General features: G+C 44.8%; 1 protein-coding gene across 1 annotated transcript in view; it reads left to right on the forward strand.

Moving 5' to 3' along the window:
- The first annotated feature begins 801 nt into the window (after nucleotides 1-801).
- The window catches only part of DLEC1 (DLEC1 cilia and flagella associated protein), a 48,611-nt gene continuing 29,030 nt past the window's right edge, over nucleotides 802-20,382 (forward strand). The window contains exons 1-13 of the mRNA XM_083703921.1: nucleotides 802-939; nucleotides 2,444-2,584; nucleotides 4,745-4,901; nucleotides 5,847-5,957; nucleotides 7,795-7,994; nucleotides 9,958-10,181; nucleotides 11,657-11,738; nucleotides 13,798-13,885; nucleotides 15,459-15,632; nucleotides 16,218-16,354; nucleotides 16,474-16,566; nucleotides 17,711-17,801; nucleotides 20,035-20,197. Of these exons, the coding sequence (XP_083560047.1) occupies nucleotides 877-939; nucleotides 2,444-2,584; nucleotides 4,745-4,901; nucleotides 5,847-5,957; nucleotides 7,795-7,994; nucleotides 9,958-10,181; nucleotides 11,657-11,738; nucleotides 13,798-13,885; nucleotides 15,459-15,632; nucleotides 16,218-16,354; nucleotides 16,474-16,566; nucleotides 17,711-17,801; nucleotides 20,035-20,197 (1,724 nt within the window). The 5' untranslated portion in view covers nucleotides 802-876. The remainder of the gene's footprint in view (nucleotides 940-2,443; nucleotides 2,585-4,744; nucleotides 4,902-5,846; nucleotides 5,958-7,794; nucleotides 7,995-9,957; nucleotides 10,182-11,656; nucleotides 11,739-13,797; nucleotides 13,886-15,458; nucleotides 15,633-16,217; nucleotides 16,355-16,473; nucleotides 16,567-17,710; nucleotides 17,802-20,034; nucleotides 20,198-20,382) is intronic.

Raw genomic sequence — 20,382 nt, forward strand, 5'->3', positions numbered from 1 at the left:
GAATTGGAAAACACAAGAAGTTCCAACAGTGGAAGATTGGCAGATGAAGATGATGCGACTTTTCGGAGCTAGCCGACCTGACTGGAAGAAACCGCGACCAGAAGGAGGAGGACTACCAAGAAGAATGGATGAAATCTAAAGACTATTTAGTTAAATATGTTAAGTTAATTTAATTGGAAAAGCTTGTAAATACCAGATAGGCTTAGGATTTTAATACGTTAAGTGATGAATTAATATGTGGTAATGCTGAATTGAAAAGAAAGATGTTAAGTGAATAAGTTAATTCTTTAAGAATATTGGTGTTGGAAAACCGTTAAAATGATTTACACTGAAATTCAACCAGGGGGATACGAGGAAGTCACTTAACAAAGCTACTAAGTTTGGTATAAATATAGTGGAGATTTATGTCTGTTTGTATTGTTTGTTTGTTTATTTGTTTGTTTGAAAATATTTTGGAAAAACCAAACCATATTTTTTTTTTTGAAAAAAAGAAAAAAAAGAAAGGCTCATAGGGGCGGCCCTGTGCACATCCACCTAGGGGAGGAAGCCCCCTAGATCAGATCCGGGCTGAGAAATCATTGCAAAGCGCTGGGCTGAACCGTTTAAGATAAAACCGCGGAGGGCGGTGCAGCGCGGAGACGAACGGCACTCTGCCCATGCTCAGAGGCAGTCCCGCTGCAGAGGAACAAACGGGGACTTCGGGAGAGAACGTTGGGGATCCTGCTCGGCCACGCCCCTCTCTGGCGGGAGGGGGCGGAGGAGGAGGAGGAGGAAGAGGCGGAAGTGAGGCCGGAAGCCGTCGTTGCTAAGGGCCGAGGGAAGCGGGCCCTTAGCAACGGGGAGCAGCTTCGCCGGGAGGGAGCAGCGGGAGGCGCCATGGCTCGCCAGAGCCCCGAGCCCTCCATGGGCAGGCACAGGCCGGCCTCGGAGCTGACTCAGGTGAGGGAAGCGAAGCCTCCCGGAGTCGTGGGTTCGAGACCCCTCCTTGGGTCAGACGTTTCCGGCATTACTGAGGGGCTCGGCTGGATGGCCCTCGGGGGTCCCTTCCGAGCCCCTTCGACAGAACTCGCGCGTCATAGGCTAGAGCTTCTCTGAGCATGCGCAGAGAGCCCTGCATTCTCATATCTGAGGAGTTTGGGTTTTTTGAGGACGGGGAGGAAGTTTCGACTGCGAGCGCTTGCATGGGAGGGAAAGGTGTGCAGAGGCTTCTCTGAGCATGTGCAGAGCGCCTTTCTTTCTCGCTCTCACCCTCAGCGCCGCTAATGTTTGGGGTTTTTTTTTATTAAGATTTTTTATTGATACAACAAGAAAAAAGAAAAAAACACAAAGACCAAATTACACACAGGAATAACTATAGACACATAATTTTCTTAACAAACAATATAACATATATTGGTCTTAACACTAAAGACCCAACCTCCCGTCTATTTCATATTTCAATTTCATGATACTTATTGCCAATACACACTTTTATCATAATTAAACTTATTCTTAATATATCTAATTTCGTATATCTACCTTGCAGCTATTACTGAAGTTCCTCATGTTTGCTTTTTGAAGGGAGCTTCGCATGCAATTCCGACTCCTTCTCTGAGCGCGTGCAGAGTGCCTTTCTTTCTCGCTCTCACCCGCAGTTTATCCAAAATTTTATTTTGAGGGTGGAGTGGAAAACGTCCCTTATATGCATGTTAACTCGGCTGCATTGGCGTGTATTTAAAAGGTTGCGCCTGGACACACACGCATACACAAAAACTAGAGCTTCTCTGAGGATGTGCAGAGTGCCTTTCCTTCCGTAACACAACTGAGATTTAATTTTGAGGGCTGGGAAGGTTTATCCCGTGTGCTTTATTATTCTGGTGTATTTGCATGTGAAAAGACTTGTGTATACAAAAATGTATTCAACCTGAAAAACATTACCGACACCTACTTTCCAGAGTAAAGAATGTTAGCAGAGTACTTTGGGAGCTGCTTTGGTTTGCAGCAGATTTTGATACGAAGCTTTATGTTGTTTTATGTATTGCGTGTTGTTTTTTAAATTTTGTACACCGCTTTGGATTTAAAAATAAAATAAAATGAAGTGGCTTAAACATATACTGAACCTAAATAAACTTTTTCATTCCGTCCAGCAATGAACATTCTACATTGACCCTCTAAACAGTTGCTTTTTGCTGAATTTCAACTTTTAATGGAAGTTTGCTATACATCCTGTTTATCAAGGTCATCATTGCAGACTGTGGTATTGTTTGGCCTTCGGGTTAACCTCTTCTGAGTCAGCTGCAGTTATGGTGATGAGATAAAGTCTTTAGTAATTATTTCTCCATTTTTATTACATTTTATTTAAATGCCTAGTCCTCCTCACTCTGGGACCCGTCTGAAATATTCTGAAAATCACATCCAATCTCCAAAGCTTTTTTAAAAAACCCTTCATTTTCTTTCTGTGTAGGACATTTCCCATCTGCTGGCAAGTGTCTTTAAGCAGATGTATACTTCAGAGTTCATAGCAGCGAACACAGTGGAAAATATGATCAAATCCCGTGGAGGAGACAATTCCCACCATGAGCAGTTTGTGAAAGAGTTGCAAAAGGTAATCTCTCCATTCAGTCCTGTAGACTCAGTGCTATGATTTGAACCAGGAAAATGTGTTGTTTTGTTCCTGTTCAAAATGAAAGTACAGTGGTACCTCGGGTTAAGTACTTAATTTGTTCCGGAGGTCCGTACTTAACCTGAAACTGTTCTTAACCTGAAGCACCACTTTAGCTAATGGGGCCTCCTGCTGCTGCCACACTGCTGGAGCACGATTTCTGTTCTCATCCTGAAGCAAAGTTCTTAACCTGAAGCACTATTTCTGGGTTAGAGGAGTATGTAACCTGAAGCATATGTAACCCAAGGTACCACTGTATTTCGAAGAAATATATATATAGATATAGAGAGAGAGACCAATATTATTTATTACTTTCATCACACCTGACCTACCTTATCTTGTGAAGATAAAATGGAGGGGAATCATGTACTCTGACTTGAACTCCTTGTAAGAAAGGCTGGATATAAAAGTGATAAACAAAAGCCACAAAGCAAGGCTCTTTCCCAGCCCTAGCTGGAGATGCCAGGGATTGAACCAGTGAATTCTGCAAGCAAAGATGCTCTGCCACTGAGCTATGATGGCAGAAAGGGTCTTTAGCTGGCAGCAAAAACTCAGTAAGAGTCAGACGTACCTTGGAAGGGAACTCATATGCCAGGGTTGGAAACAGGACATGTTTGAGTTTGCTCTGAGCATGTTGTCATCAGCAAAGGGCACTCGCTGCCTCTTGAAATGGAACTTCAGTCTATTCCTTTCATTTCATCTATTGAATTTCTATGCCACAAAGAGGCTTACAAACAATAAAGGACAACATACTAGAACATCACAGCATAAATCATACGGAATAATTAACAAATCAACAGTAAAACAACCACCTTCTATGAAACACTATTAACAAAACAACTTTAAAAATAAGCTAAACAGCGCGGCTACGACAAAAGTCATATCCAGAAAGTGTTACAGCACTTATAATCCACAAAAACAATACAGTGGTATCTCTGTTTCCGAACACCTCTGGTTACGCATGCTTCGGGTTACGAACTCCACTAACCCAGAAGTAGCAGCTCCTGGTTGCGAACTTTGCCCCGGGATGCAAACGGAAATCGCATGCCAGAGGCATGCACGTGCAGCAAGAGGCCCCATTAGCGAAAGCGTGCCTCAAGATAAGAATGGTTTCAGCTTAAGAACGGACCTCCAGAATGAATTAAATTCATAACCAGAGGTACCACTGTATTAACATCATTAACAAACTAACAACTGAAAACAAACCTAGCAACACTGTGGAACTCTCTCTCTCTCACACACACACAGACATATACTCCACCCCCATGACTCTTAAATTTCCCCTCAGTTCATTGAAAGACACAAATAATAATGCTTTTGGCAGCAACTCCATTCTGAAGGCTGCTAGGGCTGGAGGGTGGGGCAAGGTAGGCGGAAAAAGCTATTACCTAGTTGTCTGCACAAAGTCTCATTCCCCTCACAGTCTATAGCTATCATGTTCTTTCATGGACCTATCCTCCATTAACCCTTTTAAAAAGCTGTTGACGCTAGTGGCTGTGAGATCATCTTGTGGCAATAAGTCCCACAGGTTAAATGTTTGGTGCATAGCACTTATTTCTGTTTGCTCTCAGTCTGTTTTCTGGTTAGCGTGATTGAAAAGGGCCTGAATGCTAGTAATGAAACAGTAATGTCTTGCGATTCCGTCTTTCCATTTTGATCATAACTTAACAAGCTTCATTTAAAAAAGAAAAAGAAGAAGAAGAAATAACTTAACAAGCCTCTACATATGCACACATTCAGTAATCTTTTCTTCTTCAGGTTGGCTGTTGGTGCAGACTTACATGAACATTGCAAAGCTCTTCCCACCCACCCACTGCTGCCAATTTTGTAAAACAGGTGTTTGTATCTATTGCCTCCATCAAGGCAAATTACGATTGGGGGCTATTTAAAAAATGCTTTGATTGCTTTACAGATGCCTCTGGGAACCTTTTGAAGGTTTATGCCCACCTTCTGCAGTTCTCCAAAGATTTTGGACTACAGTTCCCATCAGGCTGTGCTGGCTGAGGTTGATGGGAGCTGTAGCCCAATACATCTGTAGTGCCACCGGGCAGAGGAAGGCAGCTTTACCTTAGTATATCAGCAATTATCTGGTTGCCACATCAGGTCCACAAGGAATATAATGGCCGGCTGACGGAAGCAGACATGCTAGAAAGGCACATCATCCAGGCGAGGGCCCAAGCCGCAGCGGAAGAGGAAAGGATTGTGAACTTATGTCAAATGGAGGTTCCAGAGAACTACTCTCATATTAAAATGCCACCAGGTGAGGGAAATGAAAGTTTGAGATCTTCCAGGGAGGCCTTTCCCTTGGTCCTGTCACCTTCACAGGCATCTTTGGTGAGAAAGCCTTCTTGGTGACTTTTTCTGGTTATAGAAATCCCTTGCCTGGGAGGCTAAGCTGGACCCTTCTTGGCTTTGCATTCTCCAGAAAGCAAAGGCATTTTTTTGTCTCTGGCAGGCCTGTGGCCACTAACTGACTGTTGTGGCAGGGACTTCTAAGGGTCAGGGGTTGTGTGCTTTTCGAATCATAGAATTGCAGAGTTGGAAGGGACACCGGGGTCATCCAGTCCAACCCCCTGAAATGCAGGAATCTCAACTAGAGCATCCATGACAGATGGCCACCCAACCTCTGCTTCAAAACCTCCAGTGGTTTTAAGTATTTTCAGTGCTATTTTTAATAGGATTGCTTACTTGTGTTTTTTAAAAAATATTTGTATTTATTGCGTTTTTTTGTTGTGTCTGTTTTAGTTTGTGCTGTGAGCCACTTTGTGTCCTGCACTGCATAAAGAGATGGGAATATGAAATCAATCATTATGCAGCCTCCTATTTTATGTCGATAGGCAAAGGGAAAATCTTCCTTCTGGTTCACAGGGAAAGGGTTAATTTAATTCAGCAAAGTTACAGATTTGAGACACATTTAGATTGCAGCATTACAAACTACTTATCTGACCCAAAATAGCGCTAAGGGGATTTTCAAGTTAATGATTTTAATTTTCAAGTTAATGATTTTAACTTTTAACCATTTTAAGTGTTGAACAATCTGCATTTCTGAATATTTATGTATTAATGTCTTCCTGGACTGATAGTCCTTTTTTGTGTGTGTTCGTGTGAGTTATATTGAAATGGTCACTGTAAATGATAAACAACTGTCTGATGGACTGCTGTCTTTTCTCTAACATTAACCTCTCTTTAAATGTGCATGCCATAGTGAGATCTACGTTCAGATGGTGTGTGGATAGCAAGCTTCTTAAAGACCATAATTTAATCTGCCCTGAAGATTATATCACGGACCCAGAAATAATTTCCCGAGCACCTAAAGGTAAGCTTTCCAAGCGAGGCTAATACAGCTTGCCAATAATATGATTTAGGAATCACATGAAATAACTACACTGTTTGAGATTTCTGTTTTTACTCCCCTGTTCCCTCCAAGCATCACAGAGTGGCTTGTGTGAAGTTACCCCTCTCAAGTTACCGTATTTTTCGCTCTATAACACGCACCAGACCATAACACGCACCTAGTTTTTAGAGGAGGAAAACAAGAAAAAAAAATATTCTAAACGAAATAGTGGATATATGCTTTTTGTGGTTCATGCTGTGGCCACAGACATGTGATCTGACAGTGAGTTTGGAGTAGCCGAATGCAAAAATCCTGAGGATCCATGTGGATCCATGCTTTGTAACCACGGAGGAGGGAAGGAAGGGGAACCATGGATCCTCTGCTCACGACCGCAGCAGATCCCCCCCCCCCCCGCGCAGGCATTCGCTCCGTAACACGCACAGACATTTCCCCTTACTTTCTAGGAGGAAAAAAGTGAGTGTTATGGTGCAAAAAATACGGTATATTATCCATTTTATAGCTGTTTTACTGTTGCCCAAAGAATCCTGGGAATTGTAGTTTGCTGAGGGTGTTGATAATTCTTAAGAATCTCAACCTCCACTCATTGAGTTTTCAAATTTCATTGAGGAGAGAGGCTGTTCTATGCCCGTGATGGAGAGCAAGATAATAGAATTGTAGAGTTGGAAGAGACCACGAGGGTCATGTAGTCCAACCCACTGCAATGCAGGAATCTTCTGTTTATTCATGATCCTGAGATTCTTTTGCCCAATGTGACACTTGAACCCACAACCCTGAGTGGGGCCGCCTTGCTGCAAAGCTTTAGCTGTAACCTATCTATATCTATCTGAACGTATCTATATATTTATCTACACTCAGGGTAAATATTGGGCCAGAGAGGAGAGAAATGGCCAGGTTCAAAACTCTTTTTTCCCCTTAAGAAGAATGTGCTCAAATTTTTATTTGCATTTTTTAACCTTCTAGGTGCTTGATGGGGCATGCTGACAAAGACAGGGGGAAATGCATGCTCTGTGTCCTTATTTATTAATTAAAGTATTCCCTGCCTTGATTGTTGTTAGCCGCCCTGAGCCCGGCTTCGGCTGGGGAGGGCGGGATATAAATAAATTTTATTATTATTATTATTATTATTATTATTATTATTATTATTTATCCAAAAATTAGACCCTCAAGGCAAGTCATAACCATGATAAAACAACAGTGAGTGGGCTAAGATGAAAAGCCCAAGAATGAACAGCTGCAGTAATAATAAACAGGCTGAACACCATGCTGACAAGCACATCTAGATATAATGGTTTTCAGCTGCTGCCGAGAGACACAAAGAGAGGGAATCATCAGGTTTGCAACAGAGAGTTCTGAGGCTTAGATTCCACCACCAAGAAGGCCTCATCAAGACTCTCTCTAAATATGGTGGGCAGGTACATATGACTGGAGATGGCCTTTTAGGTATCTAAGCTGCAAATGTAGTATTGGCTGCTTTTAAAACTTTTGGGTTTTTTAAGGGAGCATTCAGCTCCCCACCCAAAGAAGCAAAAATTATAAAATAAGAAGGGTCGCAAAATAGTACACAGGTACTAGTTTAGTATGTCCTATGCAATATTTTTTTGGCTGCCCTGCAGGAAGCCAGAACTGGCCATTTGGAGAGCAATCACATTTTACAAGTCTGAGCTAGCCCTCTTTGGGGTGAAAAATGAAGAGGCATGACCTGGAAGGGTCTTCCAAATCACCGTGGAATTTGCAAGAAAAAGATTGACCAGACCACTGCTTCTTTTCAGTGCTTTCAGACCTTCCCTTTTAATTGCAGATTCATCAGAGCCTGGCTACTTGCAAGAGATACTTAGCTTCAAGCAGCATATTTCTAACAAACCGAATTCTCCTCGAGTTGGGGAAAGCCAGCGTGTTAACAAGATTCTGGAAAATCTACCAGAAGTATCATTATCCAGCATTACGTTTGAGTCTTCACCTTCTGCTATTCCGGATAAATTGAAGAAAACACTTCCTAAGGTATCTGTATGTATTTCATTGCCTTATTGCACATGTAGACAAGCTGAAAACCTCACCCTCATTTTTGTATCTCTCCCCCTCCCACCACTAAAGGCTCCTTAAACAGCCTCATTCTTCCATCCTATCAGAGTTCCTTCTGTCCTGTTTGTCTCTTCCTTATTTGCCTTGACTTTTAAAACTGTTTCCACCTGCTGTTTTCTATCTAGTTTCAGAACAACAGGAAAGAGCAGTGTTTTATTTGAATTTTGGGTATACATCAGTTTATTTGTATGCTGGCTTTTCATAGTTGAAACTGTGCTCATGGTGGCTTACAACATGAAAAAATTACATAATTGCAAACATAAGAAAAGTAGTCATGAACAATAAATTAAACATTAAAAAGTACGCCACCAAACTGAAACAATTTCCACACAAATCACAATAAGGTCTGAAATAAAGATTTTAATAAAATCTCAATAACTGCAACAATCCCCCTGCAACAACACCCGCCCCCCCGCCCCCAAGCAGTACCCCAGCCTAAGCGTCTGCAGCTGGAGTCAGTCCTGGCCTCGCCCTCCCAGGCCAGGTGGGAAAAGGCCTGTAAGGCAAATAGCAGGTCTTCCAGGACTCACAGTCAAGATTTTCTCTGGCCTCAGCTTTTGGAGCTGGAGTAAAGGTATGTAGCGAGTGGGACAAGGGTCTCTTTCTTTTAATATTGCAACTGTAACAGATATTTGTAGCAGGAAATGCAAATTCTGTAACCATAAGGGGCATAGTTCTGCTAATTAGATAAATATGTGTATAAGTTATATAATCTAAACAGTTGTTTACTTTAAAAAAAACACTCCAACCATTTTGATTTGGGATATTAAGTGGTTGTGAACTGTCTATATGGATCTATATGGATACATTGTGGTATACAAATTTTAATAATAATAATAATAATAATAATGGTCCCTGATTAAATGGATAGTAGAACTGATGCATATAATGGAATATACAGTGGTACCTTGGGTTCAGTACTTAATTCGTTCCAGAGGTCCGTTCTTAACCTGAAACTGTTCTTAACCTGAAGCACCACTTTAGCTAATGGGGCCTCCTGCTGCTGTCGTGCCGCCTGAGCACGATTTCTGTTCTCATCCTGAAGCAAAGTTCTTAACCTGAGGTACTATTTTTGGGTTAGCGGAGTCTGTAACCTGAAGCGTATGTAACCCGAGGTACCACTGTACATAGAATGTTTAGAAGCAATAGGTTTATAAGATTTATAAGAACCGGAGTGATCAGTCAGGGAGAGAAGGTTCTGGGATTCAAAGATCCAACCGGCTGAACTCGAGCCCTATCCAACCCCAACTACGAACTGTGGAACTTGATCCTAGGCATGTCTTCACAATATGTCCCATTCAGTTCTGTGGATTGAAGAGTACTCATAGGATTACAGCTTTTACCAGAAACTTCCTGTCCGTTCCATTTCCATGTCTTTCTTGGCATTCATGAGCACCAGAGACTTGTTCTGTTGGGTGTAAACTTATAAAGCAAAAGTAGTGCTCTTCCTCTTTCCGACAGAGAATGCTGTGCTGCCCTCTGCAAAATGAGGTCAGCATATATGTTGTGATTTGGGGTGTTTATGATCAGTCTTAATGAATGTGAGCGAATTGTAAATCTGTACAGTGGTACCTTGGGTTACATACGCTTCAGGTTACATACACTTTAGGTTACAGACTCCGCTAATCCAGAAATAGTACCTCGGGTTAAGAACTCCGCTTCAGGATAGAACAGAAATTGTGCTCCGGCGGCGCGGCGGCAGCGGGAGGCCCCATTAGCTAAAGTGGTGCTTCAGGTTAAGAACAGTTTCAGGTTAAGAACAAAGAACAAAGGTTAAGAACAAAGAACAGTTTCAGGTTAAGAACAAATTAAGTACTTAACCCGAGGTACCACTGTATCTGAAAGCGGTTTTTTTTTTATTTTCCATCATGCCTGCTTCCAGAAGAAGGATCGTCCCTCGCAAAAATCAGCTTGGAAGAATGACATGTCCCGACCCCAAAGACAAAAAGACCGCGCTTACCTCCAGAGGCTGGAGGACCGCCACAACTTCCTGAAGAACCCCCGCTTTTTCCCACCTAACTCTCTTTGTGGCGGCAAGTCCTTAATCTTCCCTCAGAAGAAGGTGCAGCGAATGATCGCAGGAAAGAAAAGGACCATGGTGGATAGGTAACTGTGCTTTTCCTTTCAGTACAGATAAAAACAAATCAAAGCATTCCCAACAGCGATAATTACACTGAGCATTTACATCACCCTTTCAAGCATTCAAAGCCATCCTCTTCATTCCCCCTACAGCTCTTAAACAGTTACAGATAGGTAGCCGTGTTGGTCTGCCATAGTCAAAACAAAAAAAATTCCTTCCAGTAGCACCTTAAAGACCAACTAAGTTAGTTCTTGGTATGAGCTTTCGTGTGCATGCACACTTCTTCAGATACACTGAAACAGAAGTTTCCAGACCCTTCTATATAGTGAGAAGGTGGGGAGGGGTATTACTCAGAAGGGTGGTGGGAATGGGTGATTGGCAGATAGCTGTGATGAGCTTGTTGACGACTCTTAACGACTGCAATAGGTCTTACAGGAAAAAGCAAGGGGTGAGAAGGTGAAAAATGGCTTTGTCATGTATAATGAGATAAGAATCCAATGTCTTTGTTCAGACCAGGTCTCTCCATGGTTTTAAGTTTGGTAATAAGTTGCAATTCAGCAGCTTCTCTTTCCAGTCTATTTCTGAAATTCCTTTGTAGTAAAACAGCTACTTTGAGATCTTGTATAGAATGTCCTGGGAGATTGAAGTGCTCTCTTACTGGTTTCTCTGTCTTGTGATTCCTGATGTCTTAAACAGTTCTGGTAATGTCAGGTAATGTTATCGTCATTGTGTTGCAGGTGGAGTCTTGGGGGGATAATAGCATTTGCTCTGAGGGCTGAGTTTGCAGTTGAGGGCCAAACTGAATGTGATGCACATCACAGGCCTTCTGTGAAAAATGACACCTGTGTGCCTGCCTCACTTTTACTTTGCCTTCCATTATGTAGAGTAGAATTTTATCTGTGCCCATGTGTCAAGGGCTGCTGGGAAGGGCCATAGCCAGTGCTTTTTTTCAGCTGGAGTGCGCCAGAGCACAGTTCCGACACCTCTCAGGTGGGTGCCATTGTGGGCTGGAGCTTCTTGCCTTTACATACTTCTGAGAAGCCCAAAACAAACATTTCAAGACAAAACTGAAAATGGCCAGTGTTTGCAAGTCTCCACTTTTTAAAAAAAGATCTGTGACTCCAACTAGCTTCTAGCTGCGATGGGTCAAGCTACAGGGCGGAGTCAATTCGTATTTCCTTTTCTTCAACCCGTCTCCATGTAGTGGCAGCGGGCTTTAAGCTTTCCAGCCAGGCTTCTACATTTGCATGTGTCTGCATTTATTTGACCTCCACCAAAACCAGGGGTGACCCCCCCCAAACCAACTAAGGAGATAGTTTGCTATAGTTTTTAACACCTTCGTGGACAGCGAATACAGCTGTTGTCAAACCGGCATCTGTTCTGGGTGTGATGGGAAGGGCTTTGCAGCTCCATGCCTCTCAAAGAAAAGGAATTGGCACCACCTGCTATTTGCAGGTTGTAATCACTCCCTGGTTTTTCTGATTGTCTCATTTCATTTCAGCGACTCCCAGTCTGTGCCTGTCTTTCTAGCAAACCCACCGGCTGTTGTGTTTTCTTATTATGAAGTTGGGCAGGTTTATGAGGTAAGAGCTTCTTGCTGTTCAGGATGTGAGTTTTGCTCTGCAGAAGTGTTACCGTAAATTTCGCTCCATAACACGCAGATTTTTCCTCCTAGAAAGTAAGGGGAAATGTCTGTGCATGTTATGGAGCGAATGCCTACAGATGGCGGGGGAATCTGCTGCAGTTGTGAGCAGTCCGTGGCTCACTTTGAAACAGCAAAGCGGGTGTAAGCGGCTCCTGTCAGCGAGCCGAGCTGGGGAGGAGGGAGAGAAGCAGAGCGGGCTTGGCTGCTTTAAAACAACCCCGTCCTCTATGTTCCTATCTCCTCCCCACTGAGCTGCTAAGTAGCAGCGAAGCTTTTCAGCCAGCCTAGCCGGGAGGAGGGAGAGAAGCAGAGCGGGGTTGGCTGCTTTAAAACAACCCCCTGCTCTCTGTCCCTGCCTGCAGTTTTTTGCTGTCCAATTTTGGATTAGCCACTATAGGGGCTGTGTGTGTGTGTGCTTGAGCTATCGTTCTCCTCCTCCTGCTTCCCCTTCGCTCTCCCTGCACCCCTGCGCTCTCCCTCCGACTTTAGAATTGACACTCTGTGTGTCTGTGTGTGTGAGAGAGGGCTCCTTCTCCTCCTCCTGCTTCCCCTTCACTCTCCCTACGCTCTCCCTCCGACTTTAGAATTGACACTCTGTGTCTCTATGTGTGTGAGGGCTCCTTCTCCTTCTCTTGCTTCCCGTTCACTCCCCCAACGCCCCAGCGACTTCCAGCGCCCTGCGACTTTAGGGCCAGTTCTCTCTCTGTGTGTCTGTGTGTTTTGACCTCACTGCGCTTGTTGGGGGAGAGTGGTGGTCGCAATTTTTCTTGATTTGTCTCAGAGTGGTTACTATCATGGTTTCCTTGCCAGGGAGGAGGGAGAGACGCAGAGCCTGCTTGTTCTAAAGGAGCAAAGCCGGAGAGGAGCCTCTCCTGCATTATCAGCAGCATCCTTCTCCACACCCCCCACGCGTGCTCCTTGTCCCTTGAGTTCTTTTCCTTCCCTCCCCACTTAAAACGTGGTTACAAAGCACGGATCCACATGGATCCTCAGGATTTTTGCACTAGGTCACCCCAAATTCACCATCAGATCACATAGCATATCCATGGCTACAGCCTGCACCAAAAAACACACGCACCCACTGTTTCATGGGGCCGCAATGGCTCAAAAACGTGGTTACAAAGCATGGATCCACATGGATCCTCAGGATTTTTGCATTGGGCCACCCCAAACTCACCGTCAGATCACATGTCTGTGGCCACAGCATGAACCACAAAAATCATACATCCACTGTTTCATTTAGAATATTTTTTTCTTGTTTTCCTCCTCTAAAAACTACGTGCGTGTTATGGTCAGGTGCGTGTTATAGAGCGAAAAATACGGTAATTCTCTCTCTCTCTCTCTCTCTCTCTCTCTCTCCCCCCCCCCCCCCCGCCCACCCCCAGTCTCTGTTATTTCCTTTGCCTCTCAAGGCTCTGCATGTAACTCTTCCCACTCTTGTATGTTGGAGCCTCAATAATAAGCCTCCATTTTCTATTAAACATTTCATAAAATGTGGAACCTGCAACAAAATGTTGCAGTGTGGAGTTTGGGATTCCAGCCACTCTGTTCTGTTCACCCTTTCCTCCAGGTATGCCCCCCCCCCACCTCCCAGAAACCGTTAGTCAACATTGAGTGGAAACTGAGCACACACAGTAGTCCTGGCATTGTTGTTTGGTCCTTCCTCCCTTCATCTTTTTCTTTCTAAAGCGTCTATGTGCTTCTGCAACCTTTGGGTTACCCCACCCCTGCTGATACTTTGCATCTTGTGTGGGGGATGAAGCCGTTTTTACCGTATCAGGAACATCACTTACAGCCCAAACTCTGGAAACAGTGGGAACAATTCTTTGTTCATTGACAGTTCCACCGTGTTTAGGAAAACCTTCAGGGGCAGGTTGTTACAATTACTATTATTTATTTTATTGCCTAGAATAATAATAACATCATTTCCAAAGGCTAGAAATGCTTCACAGGATGTATATATGCTGCCATATTTTTTGACCTTTCTCTCTTTGCAGATGACCATAGAGTTACAGAACATGACTTCAACGTCTCAGTGTCTTAGAATAATTCCTCCAGCTACCGATGCCTTTTCCATTGGGCTGGGTGAGGTTCAGGGATGCACGTTTACTTGTTGGTTGCTTTTCTGCAGAAATTGGCACTTTTAAAATGCCTCCTGATGGCTAGAAATTTGCTTCATTTCCTGAAAGAACAGGAAAACACTTGTCCTGAGAATTGCAAATATTGCATGAGCCATGCTGCTGATCCCCATATTTTAAATTAGTCATGGACGTAATTTGGCTGTCATTTGGACAAGCTCAGGGCACCCAGGTCCCACTTTGAGAGGCTCATTATCAGAAATATCAGTTACCAATTATATCCAAACTTCGCTACAGGAATGGCTAATTCAGATATCCAAACAGCCAGAGTTTGCCCACTACTTCCTTACTTGTTTGTGTTTTGCTGGTCGGTTGCAGCCTTTTCTGGCAAAAATCATGGAGGAAAGTCAGATAAATCACTTGTTAGTGGGATGTGGGTGGCACTGTGGTCTAAACCACTGAGCCTCTTGGGCTGGCTGATCGGAAGGTCGGCGGTCCAAGTCCCCACAACGGGGTGAGCTCCTGCCAACCTAGCAGTTCGAATGCATGCCAGTGTGAGTAGATAAGTAGGTACTGCTCCGGCGGGAAGGTAAACAGCGTTTCCGTGCGCTCTGGCACTTGTCACAGTCCTCCGTGCGCCAGTAGCGGTTTACCTCCGTGCGCCAGTAGTGGTTTAGTCATGCTGGCCACATGACCCAGAAAACTGTCTGTGGACAAATGCCAGCTCCCTTGGCCTGAAAGCAAGATGAGCGTCGCAACCCCATAGTCGCCTTTGACTGGACTTAACCGTCCAGGAGTCCTTTACCATTGCCTTTTTAAATCACTTGTTCCTTTGTTTGGTTTTTGCTGAGTGGCTGCAGCAGTTTCAAGCAGAAAGCAGGGAGGGAGGGAGAACAGGCAATTATGAGTGAGAAATGCTCCCATCGGAAATAATGGAAACCACCAGCTCATTATGCAAATGTTTGCCTAATAAACAATTTCCTGGGAGCGTTCAGAAAGCAGGACCTGCATGTAGGCGCCAAAGCAGTGCTGGTTGCCAAATTACTATGAAAATCTTACGATGGAAGTGTAATCTTAAAGTTGCAAACCTAGGAGAAAACCTATTGAGATCAGTGGAGCTTTATTCTCAACGAACATGTGTATAATCAGGCAGTTCAGGAGCTGGGGAGGACCTGGATTGGAGTGCTGCAGGGGTGAGGATGATAGAATTAATGACAATTTGAATGGAGAGGCATAGAAATAGGCATTTATAGGCATTGTGAGTGCAGGAGCACAAGATAGCAATTCAGTGAAGCCAAAGCACTGTGGGTCAAAATGCAATTTGTTCTGGTTTTTTGTTTTAACCTCTGGGTGCATATCGCTCCTCTCCTGGTTTCTCATTTGTGGTGAATTTAGACTGGTTGCTTAGTGGGGCAGCAACCTGTCCTCTAGTACTCTCAAAAGTGCCTTTGCACATTGCTGGCACTATCTTATTATCAACAACAACATGCTCAGGGCAGAATTCTTTTGCAACCTTCTTGCGGCACCAGATGCATCTGTGATAACGAATTTTTCAAAGGACGCCCATGCTCCTTCTCTAGGACAGTTTCCAGGCGAAGGAGGACTTGTCGCCCCCGGAATGAGTTGCTACTACGTGGTCCAGTTTATTCCAGAATACCTGTCAGATTACAAGGATTACATACTAGTAGAGTCGCAAACAACCTACCCGCTGCTGGTCCCTTTGGAAGGCCGAAGGCCACCTCCCATCTTAACGTGTGAGTTTTCTTTTTTAAAAAAAGCACTGACTATTTGTGGGGCAAGTATGTGAGCTTCTGGGACGTTCTTAGGATGTCATAGGTCCATCTCGTTCAGCCTCGCATTTCTCAGCAGCTGATGCTGTGGAGTGGAAGCTGGAGAACAATGGAATTGGGAGCATAGAAAGGAGTCTTGTGCTGTATCAGACCATTAGTCGTCCTAGCTCCATTCTCGGATGAAGGGTGGTATATAAATTTAATGGAGAAGGACAGTGGCGTAGCTTGGGGGGTGCAGGGGGGGCCGTCCTCACCGGGCGCAACATCTGGGGTGCGCGCTCGCAGCTCTCTGCCCCTACCTAGATCCACGGGTTAGGGGGTGCAAATTACTTGCCTTGCCCCGGGTGCTGACAACCCACGCTATGCCACTGGAGAAGGAGAAGAAGAATTTCACACCATGCCAACTGCAGAACACAGTGAACCCCCATCCCCAACTACTACCTCTAGACATAATAGAATGTATTGTCCTGGATTGAGAGTGCTTTTTTTTTTTAAGCCCCTTTCCTGCTCTTGCTCCCCCCCCCCTTCCCGTTTCTTCTTTTGCTATAGTGCCTCACATTCTGGACTGTGGGCCTTGCCTTGTGGGCGGAGTGAAATTTACAGAATTCCTGTGCAAAAATGAAGGCTCCAGCACTGGGAAGTTCTGCATAATGCCAAAGCATATCTGGCCACCTCCTCACTTCCGGGTAAGTAAGAATAGGAAGTCCCGCCCCCACTGCCATGCCCTCAATCCCATCTGGAACGTTCGGTTGCAGCACAGATTGCATACAGCCATGAATTGACCGTTCTCTTTTCTTCTATGAAGGCTGTTGCCACTTTAGGTTACGTGGAGCAAGAGCCGTTCGGGATCAGACCTGCTGTTTTTGAGCTAGCTCCAGGCCAGTCTACGTTAATTGAGGTCAGTTGTTGGTGCTCTAGCTCACATTTCAAGCATACACTCAAAATAGATACACAGTAATTAGGAAATCCGAAGCCGGATTCAGTGGGTGGTTCATTCATTTGAGAAAAAATGAAAGCAGGGGTGGCAACATAATGCCCTCCAGATGTTGCTGGACTCTAGCTCCTGTTGTTTTCTTCCCTCTCGTGACCTTTTCTGTGGTGGCACCCAAAAATTCTCTGCAACGGATTCCCAGCCCCCAGCATAGGGGATGATCAGAAAACGCTCAAAGGCAGACTTCAGACTTGGGATTCTGCAATTATTCCTTGCTTTCTGCATGTGATTTTATCTGTGATTGCTGTTTTAATTGTTTATGATCTGCTGTGTTTTATAGTTTTTACTGTGCCGTAACCTGCCCTGGGATCTTTAGCGATGGGCTGGTAACAAATATGCCAACTAAATAATTCTTTCCCATGGGCCTTGCTTGCTGGGCCTAATAACTGCATCCCTCTCCTGAACAGCCCCACATGGACTACTACTGATACATAAGATTGGGTTGCTGTGACACTGAGGACAGTTTTAGAATGATATGGTGATCAGAGTCAATGTTTTGCTTGTGATGCAAATCTGTCTTCTCCACTGAGCTTGAAGACAGATGTAACATTAAAAAGAGGTGTTTGTTGCTGCTTGTTGCTTTATACAGTGGTACCTTGGTTCTTGAACTTAATCCGTTTCAGGAGTCCGTTCAACTCCTGAAACGGTTCAAAAACCAAGGCGCGGCTTCTGATTGGCTGCAGGAGCTTCCTGCACTCAAATCGGCAGCCGCAGAAGCCGCTTCGGACATTCAGCTTCCAAAAAACGTTCGCAAACTGGAACACTCAATTCCAGGTTTGCAGCATTCAGGAGCCTATTTGTTCGGGAGTCAAGCCATTTGAGTACCAAGGTACCACTGTATTTTTTTCTCTGTGGATTGCTGGACTGTTTGAACTGTTTTAGGTTTTAGACATCATTGAGATCTTTTGGAGAATTATCGGCAGTCCCCTCATTGTGCAATGCTTCCCAAGATTCTTTTGGAAGGCTGAAACTTAGCATAACATTCATGTCCATTTGTAGTGTAGCCTGCGGGAGCATTGTTCTTTTCATGATGCAGATACTTCTCTTACAGGTTGTGTTCATGCCCACTGTGCCCGAAGTGGTGTCAGTGAAGTATATCCTCATTTGTGACAATTGCCAAATCAACGACCTTACTGTGACAGGTTTGCTACTATCATCTTCACATCTTCAACATTCCAATGAAAACGAGTTTAGCGCCAGGATTTGGGGACCGTGCAGGCAAGCTCTCATCAGCAGGAGCTCTTAACTAGGGATGGGGGTCAAAATCAATCCAGTGTTCAGCTAAAGCTGGATCTACCTAATTCACGCTGCCTGAAATTGTGCCCCAACTTGAAACGAAACCATCCTTTTCAAAACCACACTTTTCTCTGTATTTTGCAGTGTGGTTCTCCAACCAAGTAGTGTGTACAAAAAAACAACAATGTATACTGACGTTAAGTGTGTGTGGAAATACATATAATCAGTGAAAGCAATGCATTATATTGGATGAAATTGCATAGAAAAATGTGTGTTGGGAGATAGTCAAACTAAAGCACTGGTGATTTTTCACTAGGACTTTTAAAAAAATAAAATATCACAAACTGGAGTGGGAAAGTGAAGAACTGAGCAAGAGAAATGAAAATTGACAGATTTGCCCATCCCTAATGGTCCTCTTGGAGGGTCCTCTTAATTCACAGTGGTTGAAGGGCAGTTGTGCAGTCTGTTGTCAGCTTAGATGACACCTGAATGCAAATCAAGCCTCCTGGAAAATCCAGTATCTCCATGGCATAGCACGTGCTACGAATGCAGTTTAGCATTTGCTGTTGCCAACAAGATTCTCAGGTGGTAGCTCTGGCAAAAAACAGGCACCACTTATTCGGGGATGAGGTTGGGGTTTCGAGGTAGGGCAGGAAATGGCCCTTCTAGCCATCCCCAGATGTGCATACAGACCCAGAGCTATTGGTGGACAGGTAGCCTGTTGCACAGCACATCTCGGGCCCAAGGAAGTTGTCTTTCTGTCCTCTGAGGGTCCTAGCTTTGATGCCTTGTTGGAATCTCAACCTTCTCTGTTCCATCGGAACCAACAGCTGTCCCTGTTAAATCAGGAGATTAGTAAGCTAACAGCTGAGATAAAAGGTCAAGGGACCCCTGACCATTTGGTCCAGTCGTGACCGACTCTGGGGTGCGGCTCTCATCTCATTTTATTGGCCGAGGGAGCCGGCGTACAGCTTCTGGGTCATGTGGCCAGCATGACTAAGCCGCTTCTGGCGAACCAGAGCAGTGCATGGAAACGCCATTTACCTTCCCGCCAGAGCGGTACCTATTTATCTACTTGCACTTTGACGTGCTTTCGAACTGCTAGGTTGGCAGGAGCAGGGACCGAGCAACGGGAGCTCACCTCCCGTCACGGGGATTTGAACCACCGACCTTCTGATCAGCAAGTCCTAGGCTCTGTGGTTTAACCCACAGCACCACCCGCGTCCCTACAGCTGAGATACGTATGGCCCAATCTGAGGATTCCTGCTCCTGAAACGGCTGTGAACTCCGCTGTTGGTGTCCATTGAAATCTTGCCTCACCTCCATATGGCGAGCCAGTTTGTTTATTTCTTCTAGAGTTGGAAGGGGCCCCGAGGATCCTCTAATCCAGTGGTTCTCAACTTGTGGGTCCCCAGATGTTGTTGGACTACAACTCCCATCATCCCTGGCCACTGGTCATGCTGGCTAGGAATGATGGGAGTTGGAGTCCAACAACATCTGGGGACCCGCAGGTTGAGGACCACTGCTCTAGTCCAGCCCCCTGCAATCCAGGAATAAGCAGCTTCCCCATGCGGGGATCGAATCTGCAGCCTTGGTCAGCACCACACTCTAACCGACAGAGCTGTTCCATCTTTCTGCCCAAGGTGGCATGCATAGTTTTTCTCCTCCCCATTTCATCCTCTCAACAACCCTGTGAGGTAGAAGAGGCTAAGAGACAGTGACTGGCCCAGGTCACCCAGTGAGCTTCATGGCCAAGTAGGGATTCGAACCCTGATCTCCTAGGTCCCTTGTGTGATGCTCTAGCTGCCACCCCACAGTAGCTTTCAAAACAGATCACGTTCTGAGACTTTGGAGAGCTGCTACCAACTAGGGTGGAATGGGGAAAATCTATGACTTTGCAGATGTTGCTGGACTACAACTCCCATCAACCCTGATTATTGGTCATTTGGCTTGGGCTGGAGTCCAACCACATCTGGAGAGCCACAGGGTCCTCTCTGGGAGAGACACTACTGCAATTTCCTATGGTCTGATGGGGGTCATGTGTTATACCCATAAAGCAACTGGGTAGTCGCACTGGAAGGACATAAGCTCAGTCATGTGCATTTGCCGCAGGATGTTTGCGTTCACTTTTGTTTCCAGGACTTGGGCAGCTGATAGCTCTGAAGCTTTTGTCTGTTACTGGAGGAGAAAGCAGCCCTATGCCTGGCGAGCTTGTCGATGTGACAGCGCAACACCTTGTGCGCTTTGGTTCTTTGAACCCCAAATCTAAGGCAGAGAAAACTCTGGTTCTAAGAAATCTGACGTATGTATGATGCTAAAACTATGGGGGACATTTTTCTGGGCAGAAGCCAGTGGTCTTTGCACTGAACCATATTTATTATAGGATAATACAGTACAGTTATCGCGTACACAGCACTTTTACGACAAGTTTCTTAGAGGTTTAGTTCACCTGCCATAGAGCTAGCTGCTGGGGGACGACACATTGCG

The sequence above is a fragment of the Podarcis gaigeae genome (genome assembly GCF_964106915.1).
Source record: "Podarcis gaigeae genome assembly, chromosome: 12".
NCBI lineage: Eukaryota > Metazoa > Chordata > Lepidosauria > Squamata > Lacertidae > Podarcis > Podarcis gaigeae.